The sequence below is a fragment of the Malaclemys terrapin genome, chromosome 7 (assembly GCF_027887155.1).
Source record: "Malaclemys terrapin pileata isolate rMalTer1 chromosome 7, rMalTer1.hap1, whole genome shotgun sequence".
Classification (NCBI taxonomy): domain Eukaryota; kingdom Metazoa; phylum Chordata; order Testudines; family Emydidae; genus Malaclemys; species Malaclemys terrapin.
The window spans coordinates 53850386-53874515 of NC_071511.1; the positions used below are offsets into that span (position 1 = coordinate 53850386).

The 24130-nt window shown below is 46.5% G+C and overlaps 1 protein-coding gene across 3 annotated transcripts in view; it reads right to left on the minus strand.

The window, feature by feature from the left end:
* The window catches only part of LOC128840822 (uncharacterized), a 72275-nt gene that overhangs the window by 21600 nt on the left and 26545 nt on the right, over positions 1–24130 (minus strand). For all 3 annotated transcript variants that reach the window (XM_054035269.1, XM_054035266.1, XM_054035268.1), the window contains exons 3-6: positions 12836–12997; positions 3605–3758; positions 1370–1524; positions 108–134 (exon numbers count right to left, since the gene is read on the minus strand). In XM_054035269.1, the coding sequence (XP_053891244.1) occupies positions 108–134; positions 1370–1524; positions 3605–3758; positions 12836–12997 (498 nt within the window). The remainder of the gene's footprint in view (positions 1–107; positions 135–1369; positions 1525–3604; positions 3759–12835; positions 12998–24130) is intronic.

A 24130-nucleotide genomic window follows, 5' to 3' on the forward strand; every position in this document is an offset into this window, starting at 1 on the left:
GTCATGACTGGGGCTGCTAGGTACTATGATTGATAACACTCATAATAAATACTGATATTAGAAATACTATGTGGAAGGGAAATACATGTAACGACGTCAGTACTTACTGGGATACTCTTACCGAGGTCAGCCCTCTGAAAACAAAGGCAAAAGAAAAATCAGAATTAGCCGGAGCGAGGGCTGATCTTGTGGAAAGGGCACTAGCCTGGGCTCAGTTCCCCAGCTCTGCCACACACTCCCTGCTTCATCATGATCAAGTCAATCCATCTCTCTGTCCTCCATCAGTAAAATGGGGATCATACGCCTTCCTTACTCCCACCCTTTGTCTTTCATGTCTATTAGGACTGTAAGCTCAAGTATACAGTGCCTACCACATCTTGGATGGCTCTACCAGGCCCTGCTGACATAACTACAATAACGTAAGTGTATCCTAGCTCTGATTTTTCGCTTTACTTTCACTTAGATTGAGGATGAAGTACTTTTGGGTGACTGACGAAGATCAGCATTTACCACCTGCAGTTACATTTAATGATGCATTTCCCATTCTGATTGCTGAGTATCCCATGGAGACCGTAGAAAGGTGAAACGTGGTGGTGTGGAAAATGCTGATTGTGTTTTAATGGAATCCACATGTCAATAATAGTAGGATCTCCGAACAGTTTTGTTTCAATAGGCACCTAAATTGTGAGAGCTTGATCCTGCACCCCACTGAAATCACAAGGGTTTCTCATGTGCTTAATGTTAAGGTTGTGCTTAAATGCTTTGCTGGGTTAGGGCCAGAGCACGCAGCACCTTTCAGGATCAAGCCTTGACTGTGTCTCTGAAGCTCATGCAAACAATCTGAACCACTTAGGTGTGCAACTTTGGGCTGGAAACTTCCTACAGGCACTTTCCTGTAAGATTCCCACTGCTTTCTCTCTCCTGTGAAGCTGTAACACTGCGATTACAGCCTCTCGCCCAGCATCCCAGCACTTCTGATCCCCACCAGAACCTGAAAGTGCAGAGATGCCATAAACAATGGAAAAGCGCTGAAGAGGAAAAACACCCGGCCAGAGTTTCTTTGACTTCACAAGGGCGTCACATCAGCATGGGTTGGGTTTGAATTTGGGCTGGAGGCTTGTTGTTACACCACCACATTCCAAGCCACAGATAAAGTGTATTGATGTCCTCATTTCAGGCCTGGTGCTGAGCACCCACAGCTCTTATTGACTCCCATTTCTCAGCAGATTTTTCTCAGTCCCTAATTTTGTACAGTCTCTAAAACCTCACTTTGATCCCCTAGCATTTGGCTGATGGGTTGCTCCCCTTGCTGTCTCAGCCCTGTCATCACAGCTTTGCCAGTCTGTCTGAGTGTTAGCTTATCAGTTACCTTTTTCGTAGTTGGGTCCTTTAGCAGGAAAGCTCGGCCATCAGTCAGATTATAGGCATCTCTGAGGTCATTCTCCTCATTGCTCCTTTTACTCCAGGTCTTCCTGAGCCCCAGCACCAGCTGTCTATCTCCTGATTCCAGGTGTGTGTCACTTCCTGCAATTCAGTACTCAGATTTATTCACACAAATGGCCCAGTAGGGTCCCTATGGGCAGTGTTATCAGGAGGCTGTGAACTACTAGCCTTGGAAAGAGAATGCTGGAGACATTCTTTCCCACTTTAAGTGCCTGAGTTCCTTGTCTTACAAGAAACAAGAAATGTCCTAGCTTTGCTGCTGCAATCCCCTATGGAACAGGTACTATTCTAAGGTAGGATAGATTTGGATAGCCCCACCCCACCCTCAGAGGATTTTGGAATTCACTTGGATATAAGGCATGAAATCCAGGCCCTGTTTAAATCAGTGACAAAGCTCCCATTGACTTCAGTGTTCAGAAACCACAAGAGCGTGTGTGGGAGGGAGGGAAATATTGGAGCATTTCAGAACCTTAAAACTGGAGATGGACCTGGACCAAAACCCCAGATAAAACATTCCCTGGATCCACATGTTCTGTCTCGGGCCCATCCCGGCTTCAGAATGTTGGGTTCAAGTTTCATTCTAGAAATGAGTGAGGGCTTGGGAGATTTCTCAATTGTTTCCAAACTGATTCAATCTCCTGTGGTGTTAATCTAGACAAGCATCCTTCCAAACCAGGGGAGCAGAGCACAGCTTGCTTAAAAAGGCTCTCCTCTCTTTCTGAATACATCTGAGAAGGCTTGTGTCTGTTGTGTGCAGGGGATGACTGGCAGTGGTGTCATAGTCTGGGAGATGGGTCTAAGCCCAAACTTCACAGTAACCAAACAGCCTCAGAATTTGGGTTAGTTCAGATCCTCCTATGTATCTAAACTTCCCAGCTGACTGTCTTTTTCATAACAGGCTGAGCCCAGTCCCTCCAAACCTGTGGGAAAGTTTGCATTGGAATCCAAACTGCACAGATAGGGCTTAGCTCTGCCTCAGCTAGGATGTGCTCTGTGCCTGTTTGAGATGGTAGGATGCTCATAACTGGGGCAAGGGGCTAAGGCTTCCCACATTAGGTCAAATCACATCTTGTTTTGGGTATCTTAAGTTGCCAATGAAGAACTATCCTAACACACGGGCTAAGGAATGTTGGATTCCTTGAAAGGACAGTTTAGTGAGTGCACTTCCCTTAGCTCCTCTCACCATGTCTACATGTTAGCTAACCCATATTAAAATCCTAGTGTAGACAAGGCAATTGTAGTTTTAAAACATGTTAGCTGGTCAAGGTAACACCCTAGGTTACCCCATAGAATTTACCCCAACCAGCTAATATGGTAAAACTACACCAGGCCTTGTGTACACTAGGAGAATGGTTCCCAAAGTGGGGTGCCTGGCCTCTGGGGATCTGCGGTGGGTTATGTTGGGGTCTGTCCCTCAAGCCAGGGACAGAACACATCTGAACAGTGTTCTGGCACTTTTGCCCCCTGAAGGCTCCATTTTATTCTCAAAATGGCATCCTACATTCAGTGTGACTTCGCATGTACTGGATATAAGAGGTCAAGCTGGCAAGGGTATTTCCACACTGGCAGGGCCATTTGGGTAGTACCAGAACTTGCCTATTTGAGACTACACCCTCTCTGTGAGGGGTTAGAAGGTATCAAGACTCACAACACTTCTACAAGATAGGAAAGTAATGTCCCCATTTAAGAAAAACAGAAGTACAGATAGTGACTAATAGAATAATAGTAACATGAAACTTGTGTATAAAAAATGAAGGGAGTCTGGGCCAATAAGTTAGATGCCAAATTGCCAAAGGGGTCCATGGCAGTAAAAAGTTTGGGAAGCACTGCACTAGGATTTTAACGTGGGATAACACAGGTAAAAATTACACCATTTTGCCTTGTGAAAATAAAGCCACAGATTCAGGGACCTCCAACTTCCATAAACTTCAGATTATCCCACTTGAGCATGAAGGCAGGAGTGAGCCCTTTGGGCCTGATTCTCCATTGTCTTGTGCAGTCATTTACACCTGTGCAAAAGCAGTGCAAAGCAGTGTGAAATGCTAGCCACCTGATTTAGCAGCATTTTACCCCCACTTGGCACAGGTGTAGATGATAACACAAGTTGCAGGGTGGGAGTGAATCAGGGCCATGAGACATCAACACCAATACTGAAACCCACCTCTTTCTGGGATGATCGAAAGGTCGGACTGGTTTCCACTCTGAACCAAGAGACTGTGTGGTCTGCTCCTCCCAGTAAAAAATGTCTTCACCTCCTGGTACGAGTTGAGCATGATGCTGGCAGCTCCACAGGAACAGTGCTGCAGAAAATACTCCTACACCAGACAAGGACAAGGTATGCAGGCTGTTACACTGCAGTGGCCCAAGGTAACTGGGGCAGGGAGATATTGCGGACCAATAGTAAACATTCCAAACTAGAGATGTCCAGGGTTATTCCAAGACCTGTCAGGATCCAGATAAATGTATCTAACTCATTCTAAATGGCCTAGGAGCAGGGAGGCTGACTGGAGCTAAGTTTCTTCGTAGCATGGAGTTTCATACTTCAATGATTTTGAATCGTTTCAAGTATCAGCTCACTGTTAACATGCTCCCTGGGCATCCAGCAGATAAATAAGCTTTAACTAGCCTTCTTCAAAATTATTTTAAGCCACTGTGAAGGCTTGGCTGCTCCTGGTTCTCTAGTAACACCATGAAATGCAGCATTCTGGGAAATCACAGAGACCAGAAATACCAGCAGTTGCATTGACTTCTGGGGCAAGGAGTTCTGGTGAAATATATCAGAGGAGGAACTGTCCCTAGACCAGGGCTGGTGCAACTATTAGGCGAACTAGGTGGCTGCCTAGGGTTGAGGGTGCCTAAAAGCCCGCTCAGGCGAGGAGGTGGAGTGGAGGTGAGCTGGGGCGGAGGGGGTGCGGGGAGGGCCACCCGCAGTAACGGGGGGGGGCGCACAGGGGAACCGTTCCCCGCCCCAGATCACCTCCACTCTGCCTCCTCCGCTGAGCACACAGCCCCCGCTCTAATTCTCCTCCAATTGGCGCCGCAAGCCTGGGAGGGGAGGAGAATTAGAGAGGCACCGGTGTGCTCAGTGGAGGAGGCGGAGTGGAGGTGAGCTGGGGCGGGCTCCCTGGGTGGGGTTAGCTGCAGAGGGGGGGTAGTTGCTGCGGGGGGGCTCCCCGGGTGGAGGAGGCGGCAGGCTCCCTGGGTGGGGGTGGTGGCGGGCTGGGTTAGCTGCCACGGCGGGCGGGGTTAGCTGCTGCGGGGGGGGGCTCCTCTGGTGGGGGAGTGGGGTTAGCTGGGTGGGGGGGTGGTGCAAGGTGGAAGTTTCGCGCTTAGGGCACGAAACTTCCTTGCACTGCCCCTGCTATAGACATCCCAAAATGATTCATTTTGATTAAAGATGGATCAGAACCAAACCTCCAGATCCAAACAGCCCTAAACTTTAGAGAGTTTTGAATCCAAATCTGGATCCAGATCTGAATTTTGCAAATGAGCACAATCTTTATAATGGGGCAAACCAAATACAAACAGTATTTGTATTTTTAGTAACCCAAAAAAATCCAGAGAGAACTCAGATTTTGTGAAGGCTAAAATGAATTTTAAAACAGCTGAGGCAAAAGTAACTTATACTGTCTCCCAGCATTTCTGGGCACCACTACATTCCTAGCTTGGTTTTGTAGTTCACTTTGAAATTTGATGGCTACTTTTGACTTGTGATAAATTCTAAAGTGATTTTAGAAAGTAAAGCTGTCATTTTCTAAAGTGTCTTTTGTTTATGGTGGCTCAGATTTTAGATGCCCAAATTGATACATTTAAATTCATTAGGCCACATCTTCAGCTGCTGTATATCAATGTAGCTCCATTGACTTAAATGGAGATATCCCAGTTTACATCAGCTGAGCATCTGGTCCACTATATCTTATGATTTCAGCTATTTTGACTCACACTCCAAAAGCGGCTTTGTTCTGAAACATATTTTCTCTTGCAGCTGATCCCTAAAGACTCTGAGTGCTTTGGAAATAGTGGTTTGTATTAACGGCCTGACAGGTGTAAGCGTACCTGTCAGTGATTAATATTTTGATCCCTGCATCAGCATCCTGCTGAAGACTTATAGATGTTGACTGATAGTCAACATATTTTAATATCTCTTCCAAAAAGAAATTGAATTCACATTTCCAAATTCACAGCTGCTCAACCAAGACACTGTGTGTGTAGATAAACATACCCCACTATAAAAGTGACTCACAATTTAAGATAATATTATTTCTGTAGGAACATGCACAAACTATATCTTGTGTTTTTATAGATGGGATGCCAGAGTTAGATAAAATGTTGCTAAACAAATATGCTGTATGTGGTATTCAGTTACTTGCCAAAGCATTGACATCTTGATTGCTTGTAACTGACTCTGTGAAGAAGTTTCATGTATCAGTGTAAGGCCATTTTGCACATAAGTGAACTGTGATTTTCTCCATACTCCATAGATTAATCTTGTCACATGTGTGGAATGCGGTCATTGTTTAACAATGCCCAGGAATGCTACACAAGAGTTTAGGACAGGAAGTGAAGAGTACTTTATCCATTTGCAACTGCAGGGGAATATAACTAGGTAGAAGTGATCCTTATTGGTGTTGGCATTTGACCAGGACACCAGGGTAAGTTCCTTTTAAGAATCACAAGCAGTCAAATTAACCCTGTGTTAACGCTCTCATCTGAAACCTGTTTCCCCAACAGCATAGTGCTGTATAACGCCTCCAGGTTGGGATGCTGCTTTGCAGAGCAGAGGGAAGAATGCTGTTTTCTTAGACTGGGATTTTTCACTGGGGCTTAAGGGAATCCCTTGCGAGTCAGTGGGAGTTGGGTGCCTAACTCCCTTAGCCCCTTTTGGAAATCCCAGCTCAAACAGCACCCCTGCAGCATCGGCTGTGGATATTCTTTGGACACATCTCCCCCAAGCACTGTTTGTGGCTGCTCAGCTGATGAGATCTGCCAGGATCCTAGGAGATGGTGGTGCAGGTAGCATTCTGTTGCTCTTTGATATTGCACTGGGTGATACAGCTCTTTCTCCAGGAGTCCATGTGTCCTCTAACTGATGTGTTGCTTTTTCATCTCTTGGTGCTTTCCAAAGGATTAAAGGACTCTCTGGGGAGGAAGAGCTTAGAAGCCTTATGATAAAAACGGGGCTTTACTGTCAGATCTCTTGTGCACTTAGGACCCAATGCTGTGAGCTGCTGAGCATCCTCAACTCCCAGCAGAACCTAATAAATCAGCAGAGTTCTGACTTCAATAGGACATAGATCCCTAAGTCACTTGGGTGCTTTTGAAAATGTTACCCTTAGTCTCTCTGGCCCAGATCCTCCAAGGGTTTGGGGGTTAGGTGTCTAAATACCTTTGAGGAGCTGGTCCTTTTGCAGTTTGGGATAACAGTATTTCCTACATCACAGAAGGGTTGTGAGGATTAATACATTGAGGATGGTGAGATGTTATGGTGTTGGGGAGGTCCCTTAAATACAAGGGCAGGTAATTAGTTAATGTTTGTAAAGTGCTTTGAAAATGCAAAGAGCATATTACTACTGTGAACTAGATACCCCAGTGGTGGGTGCATTACATTTGCAGACAGGGATATTCTGCCAAGGGATCTTTGAAAATACAAAATGCATCTAGGTTGAAAATGTAGAGCCAGATCCTCAGCTGGTATAAATTGGGGTAGTTCCTTTAATGTCAATGGGGAGACTACACTGAAGATTTGGCCCTGGTAATGCAGATGGTAAGGGTTGCTGCAAACAATGACTCATAACTGTAAAGCTTTCAGAAAATGTGCTAACCATTCCCAGGCCCTGTGTAGGAGGCAGCACTGGTCTGAAGGAGAGAGCTGGGAGTAGTGGGGGGCGAGGATGTTGGGGGGGGGGGGGGGGGTTGGATGACAACCTAAATATTTTTGACAAAAACAGAAATGTTTTCCAACAAAATTTCCACTTAGTCAAAAAGCCATATTTGTCCCCCCAAAATAAGTTGAAACAGAATAATAATATTATTATTATCCTGAAGTAAATAAGGAAAAACCCCAGCAACTGCAGTTGGAATGCGGGGGCTATAAATCCCAGGATTCTGGAGGATCAGTCTGGATAAGTGCCCAAAAGCTAGAATGTTCCTGCAAAATTGAGTTGGAAGTCTCACGAGAAGGGAAGGTCTCTCGGGAAAGATTTCTGCTACCTTTTGTGAAGAATGGGACTGCAGCCCTAGTATTTGTGGCATTTCTGCTATTGGTTCGGGCACCTTTAATCATAATATGATCATGGATGGGCATCAAAAGACCAGATAATGAAACCAGTCTATACGGCAACAGCCCAAGTATTCAGTATCCCTAACCAAGAGTTCTAGGAAGATCCCAAAGCTATTGCCCCAGACACCCCACTCAATGAAAGAAACAAGCTCCAATCAATATAAAGACTGGGATGAAAAGAGAAGTAGGGGGCAAATCTAGAAAACAATGAGAACAAGAGAAGATGCGAACAGCAGAGGCTAACAGCGGGAGTTTGCCTGGGAGCTGTCCGAGAGGAGGTACGCTAAGTGCTGCATTAGGGGGGCTGTGTTGGTGAGTATCTGAGTGTCTGCTGCTGGGACAGTTGGTCAGTTTGACCGTATGCTTGATTGCTTGCTTGTTTGTTTGAAAAGTGTGAATTGGGAGTGCTTTGTTCCAGCTGGGCCTTGAGTGGGCCTGACTGGTATATAAGGGCAGTCAGCAGCGAACCAGCTGAGCGGCGAACAGCAGAGGCTAACAGCGGGAGTTTGCCTGGGAGCTGTCCGAGAGGAGGTACGCTAAGTGCTGCATTAGGGGGGCTGTGTTGGTGAGTATCTGAGTGTCTGCTGCTGGGACAGTTGGTCAGTTTGACCGTGTGCTTGATTGCTTGCTTGTTTGTTTGAAAAGTGTGAATTGGGAGTGCTTTGTTCCAGCTGGGCCTTGAGTGGGCCTGACTGGTATATAAGGGCAGTCAGCAGCGAACCAGCTGAGCGGCGAACAGCAGAGGCTAACAGCGGGAGTTTGCCTGGGGAGAGCGCACTGAGGCTTTCATCTGCAGGTTTCTCCGAGTAGTTCCTGCAACAGTTGAGGAAGCTCTTAAGAGGACGGTGATATGGAAGGTGAGCGATCAGCTGTTGTAACCTGCACAGGTTGTGCCATGTTTGTCTTTCTTCCGCAGGACAGAAGCGACTTTGTCTGCACAAAGTGCAAGCTGGTCTCCATATTGGAGGAGAAGGTTCGAGGGCTGGAGAAACAAGTATCAACTCTGCGTTGCATAAGGGAAAATGAAGATTTCCTGGACAGACGTCAGGAGATGCTTCTACGGCCACAATGTTCTGAAGATTCAGAGCAGGCGCAGCAGGGACAGAAGGATTGTGAGGAGGTTTGGCAGCATGTGACCTCCAGAAGAAGAAAGAGGAGCGTCCATGCACCAGCAATGGAGATACAGGTGAGGAATCGTTTCCATGTTCTCTCTACAGGTGCTAATGCGGAGAGTGGACTAGATGGCCCATCTGAGGGAAGGGAGCAGAAGGAGACTCCACCGATTGGAAGGCAAAAGATGCACTGTCCTAGGGATGGGGGTTCCACGACCACCACTCCCAAGAGGAGGAGGAGGGTGGTGGTGGTCGGGGACTCCCTCCTCAGGGGGACTGAGTCATCTATCTGCCGCCCTGACCGGGAAAACCGAGAGGTCTGCTGCTTGCCAGGAGCTAGGATACACGATGTGACGGAGAGACTGCCGAGACTCATCAAGCCCTCGGATCGCTACCCCTTCCTGCTTCTCCACGTGGGCACCAATGATACTGCCAAGAATGACCTTGAGCGGATCACTGCAGACTACGTGGCTCTGGGAAGAAGGATAAAGGAGTTTGAGGCGCAAGTGGTGTTCTCGTCCATCCTCCCTGTGCAAGGAAAAGGCCGGGGTAGAGACCGTCGAATCGTGGAAGTCAACGAATGGCTACGCAGGTGGTGTCGGAGAGAAGGCTTTGGATTCTTCGACCATGGGATGGTGTTCCAAGAAGAAGGAGTGCTAGGCAGAGACGGGCTCCACCTAACGAAGAGAGGGAAGAGCATCTTCGCCAGCAGGCTGGCTAACCTAGTGAGGAGGGCTTTAAACTAGGTTCACCGGGGGAAGGAGACCAAAGCCCTGAGCTAAGTGGGGAAATGGGATCCTGGGAGGAAGCACAAGCAGGAGAGCGCAAGAGGGGAGGACTCCTGTCTCATGCTGAGAAAGAGGGACGATCGTTGAGTTATCTTAAGTGCCTATACACAAATGCAAGAAGCCTGGGAAACAAGCAGGGAGAACTGGAAGTCCTGGCACAGTCAGGGAACTATGATGTGATTGGAATAACAGAGACTTGGTGGGATAACTCATGACTGGAGTACGGTCATGGATGGATATAAACTGTTCAGGAAGGACAGGCAGGGCAGAAAAGGTGGGGGAGTTGCGTTGTATGTAAGAGAGGAGTATGACTGCTCAGAGCTCCGGTATGATACTGCAGAAAAACCTGAGAGTCTCTGGATAAAGTTGAGAAGTGTGAGCAACAAGGGTGATGTCGTGGTTGGAGTCTGCTATAGACCACCAGACCAGGGGGATGAGGTGGACGAGGCTTTCTTCTGGCAACTAGCAGAAGTTGCTAGATCACAGGCCCTGGTTCTCATGGGAGACTTTAATCACCCTGATATCTGCTGGGAGAGCAATACAGCGGTGCACAGGCAATCCAGGAAATTTTTGGAAAGTGTAGGGGACAATTTCCTGGTGCAAGTGCTGGAGGAACCAACTAGGGGCAAAGCTTTTCTTGACCTGCTGCTCACAAACAGGGAAGAACTAGTAGGGGAAGCAAAAGTGGATGGGAACCTGGGAGGCAGTGACCATGAGATGGTCGAGTTCAGGATCCTGACACAAGGAAGAAAGGAGAGCAGCAGAATACGGACCCTGGACTTCAGAAAAGCAGACTTTGACTCCCTCAGGGAACAGATGGGCAGGATCCCCTGGGAGAATAACATGAAGGGCAAAGGGGTCCAGGAGAGCTGGCTGTATTTTAAAGAATCCTTATTGAGGTTGCAGGAACAAACCATCCCGATGTGTAGAAAGAATAGTAAATATGGCAGGCGACCAGCTTGGCTAAACAGTGAAATCCTTGCTGATCTTAAACGCAAAAAGGAGGCTTATAAGGAGTGGAAGATTGGACAAATGACCAGGGAGGAGTATAAAAATATTGCTCAGGCGTGCAGGAGTGAAATCAGGAAGGCCAAATCACACTTGGAGTTGCAGTTAGCAAGAGATGTTAAGAGTAACAAGAAGGGTTTCTTCAGGTATGTTAGCAACAAGAAGAAAATCAAGGAAAGTGTGGGCCCCTTACTGAATGAGGGAGGCAACCTAGTGACCCAGGATGTGGAAAAAGCTAATGTACTCAATGATTTTTTTGCCTCTGTCTTCACGCACAAGGTCAGCTCCCAGATTGCTGCACTGGGCAGTACAGCATGGGGAGAAGGTGACCAACCCTCTGTGGAGAAAGAAGTGGTTCGGGACTATTTAGAAAAACTGGACGTGCACAAGTCCATGGGGCCGGATGCGCTGCATCCGAGGGTGCTAAAGGAGTTGGCGGGTGAGATTGCAGAGCCATTAGCCATTATTTTTGAAAACTCATGGCGATCGGGGGAGGTCCCAGATGACTGGAAAAAGGCTAATGTAGTGCCCATCTTTAAAAAAGGGAAGAAGGAGGATCCGGGGAACTACAGGCCAGTCAGCCTCACCTCAGTCCCTGGAAAAATCATGGAGCAGGTCCTCAAGGAATCAATTATGAAACATTTAGAGGAGAGGAAAGTGATCAGGAACAGTCAGCATGGATTCACGAAGGGGAAGTCGTGCCTGACTAACCTAATTGCCTTCTATGATGAGATAACTGGCTCTGTGGATGAGGGGAAAGCAGTGGATGTGTTATTCCTTGACTTTAGCAAAGCTTTTGATACTGTCTCCCACAGTATTCTTGCCACCAAGTTAAAGAAGTATGGGCTGGATGAATGGACTGTAAGGTGGATAGAAAGCTGGCTAGATCGTCGGGCTCAACAGGTAGTGATCAATGGCTCCATGTCTAGTTGGCAGCCGGTTTCAAGTGGAGTGCCCCAAGGGTCGGTCCTGGGGCCGGTTTTGTTTAATATCTTTATTAATGATCTGGAGGATGGTGTGGACTGCACTCTCAGCAAGTTTGCAGATGACACTAAACTAGGAGGCGTGGTAGATACACTAGAGGGTAGGGATCGGATACAGAGGGACCTAGACAAATTAGAGGATTGGGCAGAAAAAAACCTGATGAGGTTCAACAAGGACAAGTGCAGAGTCCTGCACTTGGGACGGAAGAATCCCATGCACTGCTACAGACTAGGGACCGAATGGCTAGGTAGCAGTTCTGCTGAAAAGGACCTAGGGGTCACAGTGGATAAGAAGCTGGATATGAGTCAACAGTGTGCTCTTGTTGCCAAGAAGGCTAACGGCATTTTGGGCTGTATAAGTAGGGGCATTGCCAGCAGATCGAGGAACGTGATCGTTCCCCTTTATTCGACATTGGTGAGGCCTCATCTGGAATACTGTGTCCAGTTTTGGTCCCCACACTACAAGAAGGATGTGGAAAAATTGGAAAGAGTCCAGCGGAGGGCAACAAAAATGATTAGGGGTCTGGAGCACATGACTTATGAGGAGAGGCTGAGAGAACTGGGATTGTTTAGTCTCCAGAAGAGAAGAATGAGGGGGGATTTGATAGCAGCCTTCAACTACCTGAAGGGGGGTTCCAAAGAGGATGGAGCTCGGCTGTTCTCAGTGGTGGCAGATGACAGAACAAGGAGCAATGGTCTCAAGTTGCAGTGGGGGAGGTCCAGGTTGGATATCAGGAAAAACTATTTCACTAGGAGGGTGGTGAAACACTGGAATGCGTTACCTAGGGAGGTGGTGGAGTCTCCTTCCTTGGAGGTTTTTAAGGCCCGGCTTGACAAAGCCCTGGCTGGGATGATTTAGCTGGGAATTGGTCCTGCTTTGAGCAGGGGGTTGGACTAGATGACCTCTTGAGGTCCCTTCCAACTCTGATATTCTATGATTCTATGATTCTATGCATAAAAGCACCCAAGGATGAGTTGAACTCTGTTATTTGGGCAGGGTATAGTCCTGGTGCATAGCCTCTGGCTGCCGGTCTCCTCCATCACCCATGCTCACCTTGTAGTCCTTGGACCCGATTAACACCCCCACCCCCATATGAAACCATCTTTGGGTGAAACTTAGGGAGTTATATCCCCTGCTTTGGGGTTTTATACCCTCATGCTAGGGCTGAGGTTGGCAGCATTTTCCCCTAGCCCAGACAGCACCTGATTATCTGTTCTTACCTCCTTTATCTGGCTCATCTTCTGCTCCTTCTGCAAACTGCACACTTGCTTTTGGAGTCGCAGATTGTGCTCCTGCAGCTGCCCGATTTTCTCTATCAGCTGACAGATGTGTTCCAGATACCCCAGGCCAGAGCCAAGAGCCTTGGTGTTCCCTTGGTTCACCTGCAATGATAAAGTCATTCAGAGCACAGGCCAACAGTGGCAAAATCATTCCGAGCAGCTATTGCCCTACCTCTCCTGTTACAGTTTCACAGGCCATCAAAAATACACCTGGCGGGCAGTGTGGTTAAAATGAGAACTGGCCCAGGCCTTTATCCCAACCCCTAACCTTATCTTTCAGATTAGAAAAAGTCTGTTTGGTTCACTTTTTTCAGCCCACGCTGCACCCCCATCTGTCTCCCCAGCAGTGCTAAGATTTTCAATAACAACAAGGAGTCTGGTGGCACCTTAAAGACTAACAGATTTATTTGGGCATAAGCTTTCGTGGATAAAAACCTCACTTCTTCAGATGCATAGAGTGAAAGTTACAGATGCAGGCATTATATATTGACACATGGAGAGCAGGGAGTTACTTCGCAAGTGGAGAACCAGTGTTGACAGGGCCAATTCAATCAGGGTGGATGTAGTCCACTCCCAATAATAGATGAGGAGGTGTCAATTCCAGGAGAGGAAAAGCTGCTTCTGTAATGAGCCAGCCACTCTGAGTCCCTATTCAAGCCCAGATTAATGGTGTTAAATTTGCAAATGAATTTTAGTTCTGCTGTTTCTCTTTGAAGTCTGTTTCTGAAGTTTTTTCATTCAATGATAGTGACTTTTAAATCTGTAATAGAATGACCAGGGAGATTGAAGTGTTCACTTACTGGCTTTTGTATGTTACCATTCCTGATGTCCGATTTGTGTCCATTTATTCTTTTGTGGAGGGACTGTCCGGTTTGGCCAATGTACATGGCAGAGGGGCATTGCTGGCACATGATGGCATATATAACATTAGTAGATGTGCAAGTGAATGAGCCCTTGATGGTGTGGCTGATGTGGTTGGGTCCTCTGATGGTGTCGCCAGAGTAGATATGGGGACAGAGTAGGCAACGAGGTTTGCTACAGGGATTGGTTCCTGGGTTGGTGTTTCTGTGGTGTGGTGTGTAGTTGCTGGTGAGTATTTGCTTCAGGTTGGGGGGTTGTCTGTAAGCGAGGTCTGGCCTGCCTCCCAAGGTCTGTGAGAGTGAGGGATCATTTTCCAGGATAGGTTGTAGATCGTGGATAATGCGCTGGAGAGGTTTTAGCTGGGGGCTGTATGTGATGGCCAGTGGTGTTCTGTTATTGTCCTTGTTGGGCCTGTCCTGTAGTAGGTGATTTCTGGGTACCCGTTTTCAATGCTACCTAAGGAGTAATCTCACCTTATCATAGCCCCAAGATGCCTCATTTTACGGCATTGCTGCATGAACTGGAAAAGCAGGGAGAGAGGCTATTTCCAGCCCAACCCTTCAGGCTCAAGATTCAGATGGAGCGGATTCCAGTGGGCAGCCAAACTACTAGTTGCTCATATGAACTCCATATATTTAATTTACACCCATGGCTACTCTACCAGAGTGGTGTAAAAGTCCCATAGCATAAGTGAGAATCTGGGCCTACAATGTATGTCATTACACTCCTGGGGCCAAATTCATCCCTGATGTAGCTCCACTGAAATCAATAGAGCTGCACCCTGGAGGAATTTAGCCCATTGACATCAATGTGAGTTGAATCTGTCTGCATCGGGGCTGAGTTTGGGCCCCACCAAATGTCTGATCATAGAATCACAGAAGATTAGGGTCGGAAGAGACCTCAGAGGTCATCTAGTCCAATCCCCTGCTCAAAGCAGGACCAACACCAACTAAATCATCCCAGCCAGGGCTTTGTCAAGCTGGGCTTTAAAAACCTCTAAGGATAGAGATTCCACCATCTCCCTAGGTAACGCATTCCAGTGCTTCACCACCCTCCTAATGAAATAGTGTTTCCTAATATCCAACCATTCTCTTTGAAACCTCCCCCCCCACTTCAGGTAGTTGAAGGCTGCTATGAAATCCTCCCTCACACTTCTGTTCTGCAGACTAAACAAGCCCAGTTCCCTCAGCCTCTCCTCGTAAGTCATGTGCCCCAGACCCCTGATAATTTTCGTTGCTCTCCGCTGGACTGTTTCCAATTTGTCCACACCCTTTCTGTTGTGGGGGGGTCCAAAAGTGGACACAGTACTCCAGATGTGGCCTTGCCAGTGCCGAATAGAGGGGAATAATCATTTCCCTCGATCTGCTGGCAATGCTCCTACTAATGCAGCCCAATATGCCATTAGGCTTCTTGGCAATAAGGCCAAACTGCTGACCCATATCCATCTTCTCATCCACTGTAATCCCCAGGTCCTTTTCTGCAGAACTACTGCTTAGTCAGTGCAAGCTACAGTGCTTTGCCACTCTGGGACTAACCTAGTCTGGGGGACAAGATCTCTGCTGCCTTTGCACCTTGCAGAGTCATTTGCAGCTATGCAGAGTGGGTGGAAGACATACCCCCAGTGTAAGTGAGTAGGGAAGTCTGATTGGGTGGCATGGCATAGGAGTATGGACAAGGACACAATGTCGAAGGCGACAGAGAACCAGGCTCCAGGTATGTAACCTATGCCAACATCTACGTCACTGCTGATTTAGCCTCATGTCACCAGTTAGGCAGTGAACTTCATTCTGGGCCTAACTCAAGCCACTGAAGTCAACAGGAGTCTTTCCATTGGCTCCAGCAGACTTTGGATCAGGTCCCCTGAGCGCCTTACCCAGGTGGCAATGGGCGTTTGTCTTGAGGAAAGTATGCAGGATTAGGCCCCCTATATGGTTATGGCAAGAATTATATGAGTCTATTCCACTGTCACAGGGTGACTGGCCCCTTTAATGGGGGTGGAGGGCAGTGCATTTGTGACTAATTACCTGCCACCCAACTGGGCTTAAAAGAAGGCACCTTGGCCTCATGAAGGGAAAGACAGCAGCTGGGGGAGTTGCTGAAAAGGGCTCCTGAAGGAAGCTGCTAGAGGAATGGCTGCGAGTCCAGAAACACTGGCACAAATAGTCCTGTGCAACACCCTGACTGCAAAGAGGAGAGACTACAGGCTAGGAACGGATGTATCTAGGGTGGGTTGAGGGATAGAGCCCTGAAATGGCTCAAAAGTGTGCCTGGAGGAGAGGCTTGGAGCCAGCCAGACCTCAGAGAGGAGAAGGGGCCGTGGCAGACTGTGAAAGGAATAGCTGGAAGAGACTTTGCTTTGGGTTTACTTTGCTTTATATGTTAACAAACCAGTCCCCAAGAAAAATGTTTGTTATTGTATATAAATCTCTATGGATTATTCCTGGGACTTTGAAAGGGAAACTGAGGCAATGGGCTGCAGAGCCACATTTGGCCAATAGGGGGTCACTACAGAGGAGGCATACCCTTTGACATACACATAGACTTACATGTTCCATTTCTTAGCATGTGAGTAAATGTTCAGTCTTTGGACGAAATGCTGTATTATTGTTATGTTTTGTTATGCCGTTCTCCTTTGGGAGACACCGTAACCAATAGCAAAGGTTTGTCCTCTGCTGTATTCTCTATATTTGGTGGCAATTCTTGGGCCAGAGCAGCTTGAAGCAAGCATTGGTGGGTAAGCTGTAACTTCTGGAAGAGGGGATTGTCAGCATGCTGTTTGTGACTGCTTCTATTTCACACTATGTAACAAAATAGACTCAGACTACAACCGGATTATGCATTATTGATTTCTCTTCCACTGGGAAGCTGACTTGAAGGCCCCACAATTCCACAGTCACTCAGCAGAGGGGCCACTCTGGTGCCAGCGTGAGACGGTAGTGTCAGAAGAAAGGCAAAAATTTTGTCCAGTTGCATTTTCTGCATCTGGCTGCCTTGTCTGGCAAACGCATTAGTCATATTTATTGTAAGATTAATCTGTTGAACATCCCACTAACAAATACACACAGAAACTCATTTACACATTGGCTCTGCCTGTCGATGGGCATGTGATATCAGTAAGTAAAATAAACCCAGATTTTTATAAAAGCTCTGCTTTAAAGTTTATCTTACGTCAGAAAGTTAGTTGCCTCTACAAAAGTGGGAAGCTCACTCTGTGTCTTTTCTCATAGCAGTACACATTTTCAGGGGGAAATACAAACCTCGGGTCTCTTCCTGTCTTTCCATTATGTCAAAAGGTTCTTGGTGGGTTCAAAAAATAATCAGCGTCAGGGTTATTTTTAAATAAACAATGATACAATGTTATTTATAAAATCTGGTCTTATGTTCAGATGGTTTTAGCTCTGAGTCCATGACGTAAATCCTGTGAAATCATATTAAATAATGTGACACTAAATAAATGAGGAATAGTAGCTCACTTTCCTTATGATTTGTAGCACTCTTTTGTGGACAGAACTATTAAAAAAGGAGTCAGGTTGGATTTTGCTCCAATATAAAAAATGTATCTTTAAAACATCTGTGCAGCAGGAGGGAGACAGGGATCCAAGAGCATTCAGAGAACACAGAATCAATGTGTTCCATTCAGAAAAAAAGAAAAAATCCTGTGTTCTATGGACTCTAGCCACAATTTTCAAAAATGACTAGTGATTTTTGGGTGCCCAACTTGAGACACCTAATTTTCAGAAAGTGCTGAGCACCCACCCTCTGAAATCAGGCTCCTTTAAGCCTCAAGATGGGCTCCTCAAAATTGCTGGGCATTAGATCTGGTTGACACTTGAAATTTGTAGTTTGCAGGAAATTTTGACACTCTGAAAACGGGTTTTGGTCCAAATCAGAACACAACCAAATATCGCTGAAATTTCCTGAAAAACTTCAGTTTGGGAAATTTTTCCAAATTTATTTTTTTGCTAGGACTTTCCCGCCATTTTTATATTTACTTCCTACCATATCGTAGTAGTGCATAATATGTCAGTTGAAATATTCTATTGTTTTTTGTTTTGTTTGTAAAATCATTAAGGGAAAGAAAGAGGTTGTCTTTGACACAGTATGATGCTCACATACTGTATGCTTGGGGCAGGAAGGGATCAGGAGCCAACTGGCTTAGATTCTCAGCTGGGGTAAATTGCCCTACCTCCATTGACCTACAGGGATGTGGCTGGAGCACACTGCATTACAGCTATTCTCTCCTTTCCTGGGCTCATGGGAAGCCGTGCATTGGTGCTCCTTATGCTATGGGGCAGCCAGGGGTCTACCTGGCCCTCAGTGCAAGTCAGAGCAACTGTCCCAGGGTGATTGCGCCCCTTTAAAGGAGAGGATCTTAGTCCTCCTGTGACTGAGCAGGTGTGCCCTGGCTAGGCCCAATTAGCAGGCAGGGTAGCACCTAGGCTCAAGAGTAGGGTTGCCAACTTTGGTTGGACCAATTCCTGGAGATTTCATCATATGATGTAATCCTGACGCCTCCAGGACAATCCTGGAGGGTTGGCAACCCTAATCAAGAGATATATAAAGAGTCTTGGGAGCCAGGAAGAAGGAGAATAGTCCAGGTGCAGGGAGACCCGGATGACTGCTGATGCCAGAGCCAGAGGAATGTCCAGGGGAACGGGGAGATATCCTAGGAGGTCTATGATAATAACAATAAGCCCAGGGTGGGCGGACGCTATTAATGTGGATCTTTCCTTTGGCTCATTTGAACTCTAGCAGGGGCTTCTGGGGCTGAACCCTCCAGGCTGAAGGATGAATGAGACTGGTGAAGAACCTGGAGTCACAGAAGGGGAGGAGCCAGAATCTTTTGAGTTATGGCATTGAACTTTATTTTGTGATCTGAGATCTGCATATTAGTGGGTTTTGTTAGCCTAACTGAGCCCTGGAGATGGGGAAGCCAAGGGTGGGGGGCACTCTGAGATGGTGACCTTATGGCAGCACCCTTAGGGTGCTAAAACTAATGCTCTGCTGCCTATGAGCCCTTGTGGGCCCTGGGAAGGAGAGAATAGCTGCAGTGCAGTGTGCTCTAGCCACGCCGTGAGAGGTCCATGGAGCTAAAGTGACAACCCAGTTGAGGATCTAAATCAGATTAAAGATCAGATCCAACTCGGCTGGCATGCTGGCCACTCAGATTCCCAAACAATTCTTCAGAGTGCAGGTAATCTGAGTTATCCTCTTGGGTAATCTTCAATTTAAGTGATTAGCATCAACCTATAGCTATCCTAGCAAATGCAAATGAAGAAAAGATGATTTATCTAACACCCTAGTACACAGGGCCTGCTACTCCTGCCAGCAGAAATTAAACATTCTGCTTTTATGGGTATTTAAGGTCAGATCCAAAGCCTCTTGAAATCATTAGAAGGCTTTCTTTAAAGGGCTTTGAACAGGCCTTTAGTTTTCAATCCCTCTCTTTGCTAATAGCTCCCAGTGATCCCAAAATATTAGTTTACCAGAGGAGAAAATGAGGACTGAAGGATTTTAAGCATCAGGTAAACCCTAAATTTATTGCAACTGCCCTGCAGTTACAATGCAAGTTCACTGCCTCTGTCCTTCGGCAGTGGGGTATATACCTGGAAACAGGTACCTTCGCTGCACTGCTGTGCAATACACACGATTTGGATTAGGGTTATGTCTCAGTTAATTTTTGATGTGCCTGAAACTGACAGAACTGATGTCAAGTACAGAAAGTTTTTGATTGGGCAATAGAGCAAGTTACCTCCCTAATGGTTGCTCAGCAAGAAACACCATGTGGCCTTTCCCGGAATTTCTTTCAATAGATTGGAAATATTTAAGCAACACTCCCTAAATATCGTCATCTGGCTCATGCAGCATGCTGCTCGGAACCTGCTGTATGACATCCTGGGGTCAATCTTTCTAAAGTCTAGAGAGAGAGCTAGGCTAGTTCACTGTTGTTGTGCCACTGTATGATTACAAAACAGATTCCATTGCAAGTCCCCTCCTTCCAATTCCATATGACTCTAGCTTCCTTGAAATGTTCATCATCAGGGCTGAAGTTTTCCATTATTCCTACCTGAAGGTGATTGTTTTTTTATAATGTTTGCGCAAAAATCATTTTTGGCATGGTGATAAACATACAGCATTAAAAAATATATCCACTGCTGTTCTGGTGTGAGGAGACAGGGATGGGTGGACAAGGGGCAAAATAAAAAACAGCTGAGTTTTGGGAATTTAGAGGGGACCAGATCCTGCTTTCAGATACATTGGCTTAAATACTGAGTGGGCCAGATCCTATGCTGGTGTAAATCAACATGGCTCCATTGACTTCAACAGAGCTATGCTGATTTACACCAGCTGAGGATCCAACTCCACTGTGAATTCAATGGCATTATTCCAGATTTAGACTGAGAACAGAAGCTGGCCTACACCTCCTCACCGAGCCCTAAACATAGAATCATAGAATAATAGACTATCAGGGTTGGCAGGGACCTCAGGAGGTCATCTAGTCCAAAGTCCTGTTCAAAGCAGGACCAATCCCCAACTAAATCATCCCAGCCAGGGCTTTGTCAAGCCTGACTTTAAAAACCTCTAAGGAAGGTGTCATAACTATAAAGGGAAGGGTAACAGCCCTCCTGTGTACAATACTATAAAATCCCTCCTGGCCAGAGACACCAAAATCCTTTTACCTGTAAAGGGTTAAGAAGCTCAGGTAACCTGGCTGACACCTGACCCAAAGGACCAATAAGGGGACAAGATACTTTCAAATCTTGGTGGGGGGAAGGCTTTTGTTTGTGCTCTTTGTTTTGCGGGTTGTTCGCTCTTGGGACTAAGAGGGACCAGACATCAATCCATGCTCTCCAAATCTTTCTGAACAAGTCTCTCATATTTCAAACTTGTAAGTAACAGCCAGGCAAGGCGTGTTAGTTTTATCTTTGTTTTCTCAACTTGTAAATGTTCCTTTTGCTAGAGGGTTTACCTCTGTTTGCTGTAACTTTGAACCTTGCTTTCAGGGATTATACAGTTGTCTTTATGTCTCCTTCGGTTTGGTTTTGTAGCCATCTATCTAACGGAGCCACTGGTACGAGGGTTCACTACTGCTGCAGCAGTTCATGTCTTTACCTCCCAGTTAAAGTATCTGCTTGAAATCAAGACAAAACGCTACAGTGGAGCCCTTTCAGTTCTATATAATTTAATTGCTGTACTTTCAAATATCACGAAAACCAAAAGAGTTCCTCTGGGCTCTTTGAATCTGATTACCCTGTAAAGTTATTTTCCATCCTGATTTTACAGAGATGATTTTTCACCTTTCTTTTTTTAATTAAAAGCCTTCTTTTTAAGAACCTGATTGATTTTCCCTTGTTTTAAGATCCAAGGGTTTGGATCGATGTTCACCAGGAAATTGGTGGAAAAATCTCTCAAGACTACCCAGGGAAAGGTTATAGTACTTGGGAGGGAGATATTCTTGGGGGGAGGTAGACAGAGTTTCCCAAAAAACTCATAAATAATTTGGGTGGTGGCAGCAAAACCAGATCTAAGCTGGTAGTTAAGCTTAGAGGTTCTCATGCAGGTGCCCACATGTATACCCTAGAGTTCAGAGTGGGGAAGGAACCTTGACAGAAGGAGATTCCACTACCTCCCTAGGTAACCCATTCCAGTGCTTCACCACCCTCCTAGTGAAAAAGTTTTTCCTAATATCCAACCTAAACCTCCCGCACTGCAACTTGAGACCATTACTCCTTGTTCTGTCATCTGGTACCACTGAGAACAGTCTAGATCCCTCCTCTTTGGAACCCCCTTTCAGATAGTTGAAAGCAGCTATCAAATCGCCCCTATTCTTCTCTTCTGCAGACTAAACAATCCCAGTTCCCTCAGCCTTTCCTCATAAGTCATGTGCTCCAGCCCCCTAATCATTTTTTTTGCCCTCTGCTGGACTCTTTCCAATTTTTCCACATCCTTCTTGTCGTGTGGGACCCAAAACTGGACACAGTACTCCAGATGAGGCCTCACCAATGCCGAATAGAGGGGAATGATCACATCCTTCGATCTGCTGGCAATGCCCCTACTTATACAGCCCAAAATGCCATTAGCCTTCTTGGCACCAAGGGCACACTGTTGACTCATATCCAGCTTCTTGTCCACTGTAAGCCCTAGGTCCTTTTCTGCAGAACTGCTGCCTAGCCACACGGTCCCTAGTCTGTAGCAGTGCATGGGATTCTTCCATCCTAAGTTCAGGACTCTGCATTTGTCCTTGTTGAACCTCATCAGATTTCTTTTGGCCTAATCCTCTAATTTGTCTAGGTCCCTCCGTATCCTATCCCTACCCTCCAGTGTATCTACCATTCCTTCCAGTTTAGTGTCATCTGCATACTTGCAGGTGCAGTCCACCCCATCGTCCAGATCATTAATGAAGATATTGAACAAAATCAGCCCCAGGATTGACCCTTGGGGCACTTCACTTGATACCGACTGCCAACTAGACATGGAGCCATTGATCACTAACATTTGGGTGCCCGATCCTCAGCTAGTGTTAATCAACATAGTCCTTTGGATCTGGCCCTTGTTTTTAAAATGAGGTCATAAATATCTGAAAATGCAGGGCTGAGCATCCATAGGGAAAATGTTTAAGATGATAGTTACAGTTTCTGGGCAAGATCACCAGTGGGTTGGGTGCAACTCACCCTAGCTCTTTGGACGTTGGTGGAGCTACATGAGCTGCAAATCTGTCCCTCAGTCTCTAGCTATTTGCCTACCACCTGTGGCTGGTATATAGGTGCTGTAAGAGGTTTAAGTGCAGTTGGTGCTGCCAGGGGACAGGGGCCTCCCTTGCCTAATCTAGGTGTAATCAGGACTCATGATTGTGAGTATCTCATCAGTGCTCTGTCCTGCTCTGGGCTCAATCATGGGCTGTTAATTTGGTGCATGCCCTGGGATTTTCTTCCATTATGGCTCTTTGGAGAGTGCTATGGGGAAGAGCTGGATCTTATGGCATGATCTGAAGTTGGCATGGGGAGGCTTTTCCTGGTCTCCAAAGGGAGGATGTTCTGGAGTCCTGAGCTAGATATATAAAGGTCACACAAGACTTGTAAACTTTGTGTGGTGTGTTGCGTGTTAGGACGAATTTGAGTGAAGGCTACAAATGGATGCAAGCAAAGTCAAGTGCTAGGCACCGTCCACAGCAGTGAGCTGTAGTGCTTCTGCTCTCTTACTTCCCAGAAAACAGAGTCAAATATGTGGGTGTGTCTGAAGATAGTAAAACCAATGAATTTGTAGCCCTCTGGGAAAGAAGTGTGGGCCGGCAGATAGGGCATTGAACTGCACGGGGAGTCAGAACACTTGGATTCTAATCCTGGCTCTGCCACCCATTTCCGTTCTTGTCTCTTGGGACTGTAAGCTCTTCGGGCACAGAATGTCCATCATTGGGGTTTATACAGCACCCCCACAGTAGGGCCCCAATCAAGCTCAGGGTCATCAGGTACTAACATAATAATAGGTGTCATCTTGTTCCTACTCTCAGGCAGGATTAGTTTGGAGGCTGTGCTCTTACTACAGGCTTCGATTCTCCTCTGCTCCTTGCTTGGCTTACCCTTTCTATGGCGTGTGGCTCTTTTACCCACAGCACTCCAGGATCCGAAAGAATGTGCAAGGCAACATTTCAACAGCCCTGGAATGTTATTGCAAACAGCACATCCTGGGCTTGAAATACTCAATTAGTGATGTCATAGGCTGACTGGAAAACACTTGTCAGTGGAAGCTGACGGCTTTGTTAAGACTCCTGAATAACAGGAAGCAGAGGAATCATTCTGTACTTTTCTAATCTTCCCCACCCTGTATTTTACGTTGCTTTCCAGAAACAACCATGCTCACTGATAGCTTGCAGCTTCCTCTGCATGGCACACCCATGCTATGGAAGTGGTACTTGACTGTGATGGCCTCCTGTGGCTTTCTCCTTCTTTCTGTACCATACCAGTATCTAAAGAGAAATATTCCAAGGGACTGAGTTGACTCAGGGAATTGGTAACACTGTAATCAGCTTGAGAGATGAATCCAGTCAAATTTATCACCATCTGATATGGCTGTTTGATGGCTTGCAGCTCACTTCTCAGTGGACAAGTGTCCACATCACAAACACTACCACCACAGCTACCCCTATATTGGCAGTTGCAGTAGCTGAATGAACAGGCCATGGAGACTGAGGTGGTCCCTCCAAGGAAGGTTTGCAGAAGAGAGTACGCTTGGGTTGCTGCTACCCAGACTATGCTTGTCCTGTGGCTACATGGAGGTGCAGGACTGTCATTCTGGCACTTTTCACCAGCATGAAATAGAAGAACCAAACCAACCCCCTCATTCTATTTAGAATTGGCCCGACAATAGAGGGCTCAC